Source organism: Nanorana parkeri, unplaced genomic scaffold, assembly GCF_000935625.1.
Source record: "Nanorana parkeri isolate BGI_ZX_2015 unplaced genomic scaffold, ASM93562v1 scaffold2070, whole genome shotgun sequence".
Taxonomy (NCBI): Eukaryota; Metazoa; Chordata; class Amphibia; order Anura; family Dicroglossidae; genus Nanorana; species Nanorana parkeri.
The window spans coordinates 29,005-32,489 of NW_017308338.1; the positions used below are offsets into that span (position 1 = coordinate 29,005).

The 3,485-nt window shown below is 51.2% G+C and overlaps 1 protein-coding gene across 1 annotated transcript in view; it reads right to left on the reverse strand.

Moving 5' to 3' along the window:
• Positions 1-461: 461 nt before the first annotated feature.
• Positions 462-3,485, reverse strand: part of PET100 (PET100 homolog) — a 10,476-nt gene continuing 7,452 nt past the window's right edge. Inside the window, exon 4 of the mRNA XM_018572561.1 lies at positions 462-669. Within this exon, the coding sequence (XP_018428063.1) occupies positions 601-669 (69 nt within the window). The 3' untranslated portion in view covers positions 462-600. The remainder of the gene's footprint in view (positions 670-3,485) is intronic.

The following is a 3,485-nucleotide window of genomic DNA, read 5'->3' on the forward strand; positions in this document are numbered from 1 at the left end:
GAGGAGAGCGCTGACTGAGGATCAGGCGAGTAAAACTGCTTTATTAGAGCCCCCTAGACAAAACAAGCACTTAACGCAGGGGTGGCCCTCCAGCTGTTGTGGAACCACAAATCCCATAAGGCATTGCAAGATTCTCACAGCCACGGGCATGACTCCCAGAGACAGATGCATAATGGGATTTGTAGCTTCACCACAGCTGGAGGGCCGGATTTTGCCCACCCCTGACATAACCCCTTGCAGTGCAGGGGCAGCTCCAGTGCAAGGGTAAGTTTGTGATTTTTGTTTTGTTTTTTTTAAACAATTGGGAACTATAAAAGAAAACAGTCCGGGGTGAACAGGCGCTTAGCTGTACCCCAATTACCATTGTCTTTGATATCCTATGTCCCCTGTATCTGTCTACATTCTTCTTGCACTATTGTAATCCTCCAACTCAATTACAGATATTCTGCGAGACACAAGAAATATTTACAAAAGAAAATCTTTACTGAAGAGAACTATACATGGAGCCACGTACAATGTTACATAGTGTACACAGCACGCTGGGGCAGAGTGCAATATGAGGACAGGTATGAGGGAGCGGCGCCCTCTGCTGGACGCTCTCTAATCCTGCATGTACAGCTCTTCTCTTTTCCGTCTTGCTGCCTCTCTCGCGTCTTGCAACTGCTTCTTCTGCAAGACAAAATGGGGAGGACGTTACTGGTGTGACCAATATATTCATTCTGCTTCTATATATATGGAAAAGCAGGACATTTCTACAAAGCAAGGACTTAACATATAAATATCTATATGCCTCAAATTAAAGGGAATTTATACTCATTTTAATGTAAAAGAGAGAACTTTTTTTACATAGTCTAAAGCAGCAGTTCTCAACCTGTGTAACCTCAGGACCCACATTTGTCCTCGGTCATTAAGTCGCGACTCAAGTCGCACTGGAATGGAACGCACGGCTTTAGGGCATCACGAGTTCTGGTGCGGGTGTACAAACTGTGGGTGGGAGGTGCGTATGGGGTGCCATTCAAATGAATGGTAACGCAACACACCTCTCACGCCAGAATGCACGGTAGGTGCGATTGCGTGGTACAGTGCGTTAATCGTACTGTGAATGGACCCTCAAAACACTGACATACATAACCACAGTCACATTCTCACACACATACGCACTCCAAAAATGCTTTAATAAAAACTTTTTTTTAAGGTCCACCCAGTCTCCCTACCTTATGAGAAGTGGAGTGGATCCTCAGCCTGGGGTCCAATGTGAGCTCATGTGCTGCAATGGACATCCATTCATATGTGCTCTACTTGTACAGCGCCCTTGCGTGCCCTGTAGAGGTGCCGGGAACCAGAATGTGATGTCACCTCTATAGGACAAGTGAAGGAGCTGTAAGCAATGCACGTATGGATGGAGCTCCCTCACGGCCATAGCCCCGTCCCACATCAAGCTGACACTCGGCACTGGGCAGCATATTTTGAATGGCTGCTTGGCACGAGAACTGACAGTGCTGCGCTAGGGGGAGGCAGAGGAGCCTCTCACCTAGAAAAGTGGAAAGCAATGCGACGACCCACTGAACACGGGGTCACGACCCACCAGTTGAGAACCAAGGATCTAAACAATGTGCATGTTAAAGTGACACTAAACTCAGGAGTTAAATCTTAAAAAAAATAATTCAGGTGCCTTAACTATGAACAACAAATGTCTCTTATTTGTGTATCACTCGGCTGTAGATCCTCCAATCATCTCTGACACTGTCCTGCCTTCTGGAGGGGGGCTACTTCTGTTCCCCATGGTCTCTGTGTGTGTTGTAAAGTAGTCACCGCTCCAAGCTCGTTCCCGGGATGGACTACAATCTCATGTTTAGTTTACTCATTTGTATTGAGATTGTAGACGGCAAGGAGGAGAGGGGGACATGGACCCCGTGTGCTACGGAAAGGATGGTATGTAGGGGGCATGGACCCTGTGTGCTATGGAAGGGCTGGGGACACCATGGAGGGGACATGGATGCTCTGTGCTATGGAAGGGCTGGGGATGGCATGGACCCGGTGTGCTATGCGAAGGGCTGGGATGTACATGGACCCTATGTGCTATGGAAGGGCTGGGGACACCATGGAGGGGGCATGGAACCTCTGTCTTATGGAAGGGCTGGGGACACCATGGAGGGGACATGGAACCTCTGTGTTATGGAAGGGCTGGGGATACCATGGAGGGGACATGGAACCTCTGTGTTATGGAAGGGCTGGGGATACCATGGAGGGGACATGGAACCTCTGTGTTATGGAAGGGCTGGGGATACCATGGAGGGGACATGGAACCTCTGTGTTATGGAAGGGCTGGGGATACCATGGAGGGGACATGGAACCTCTGTGTTATGGAAGGGCTGGGGATACCATGGAGGGGACATGGAACCTCTGTGTTATGGAAGGGCTGGGGATACCATGGAGGGGACATGGAACCTCTGTGTTATGGAAGGGCTGGGGATACCATGGAGGGGACATGGAACCTCTGTGTTATGGAAGGGCTGGGGATACCATGGAGGGGACATGGAACCTCTGTGTTATGGAAGGGCTGGGGATACCATGGAGGGGACATGGAACCTCTGTGTTATGGAAGGGCTGGGGATACCATGGAGGGGACATGGAACCTCTGTGTTATGGAAGGGCTGGGGATACCATGGAGGGGACATGGAACCTCTGTGTTATGGAAGGGCTGGGGATACCATGGAGGGGACATGGAACCTCTGTGTTATGGAAGGGCTGGGGATACCATGGAGGGGACATGGAACCTCTGTGTTATGGAAGGGCTGGGGATACCATGGAGGGGACATGGAACCTCTGTGTTATGGAAGGGCTGGGGATACCATGGAGGGGACATGGAACCTCTGTGTTATGGAAGGGCTGGGGATACCATGGAGGGGACATGGAACCTCTGTGTTATGGAAGGGCTGGGGATACCATGGAGGGGACATGGAACCTCTGTGTTATGGAAGGGCTGGGGATACCATGGAGGGGACATGGAACCTCTGTGTTATGGAAGGGCTGGGGATACCATGGAGGGGACATGGAACCTCTGTGTTATGGAAGGGCTGGGGATACCATGGAGGGGACATGGAACCTCTGTGTTATGGAAGGGCTGGGGATACCATGGAGGGGACATGGAACCTCTGTGTTATGGAAGGGCTGGGGATACCATGGAGGGGACATGGAACCTCTGTGTTATGGAAGGGCTGGGGAAAGCATGGACCCTGTGTGCTATGGAAGGGATGGGATGGAAAGACATGGACCCTTTGTGTTATGGAAGGGCCGGGGACACCATGGAGGGGAGATGGACCCTGTGTGCTAGCCAGCGTGTTGGGGAGAATGGGGCTAGCTGGTCTGTGGGAGAGAAATCAGGAGGTTCAGAGGGATGGAGCTAGCCAGTCTACTGGGGCAGGATGCAGCTAGCAGCTGGGGGGGGGGATATGGGGCAAAAACGGGGGCTTGCCTGGGGGGCA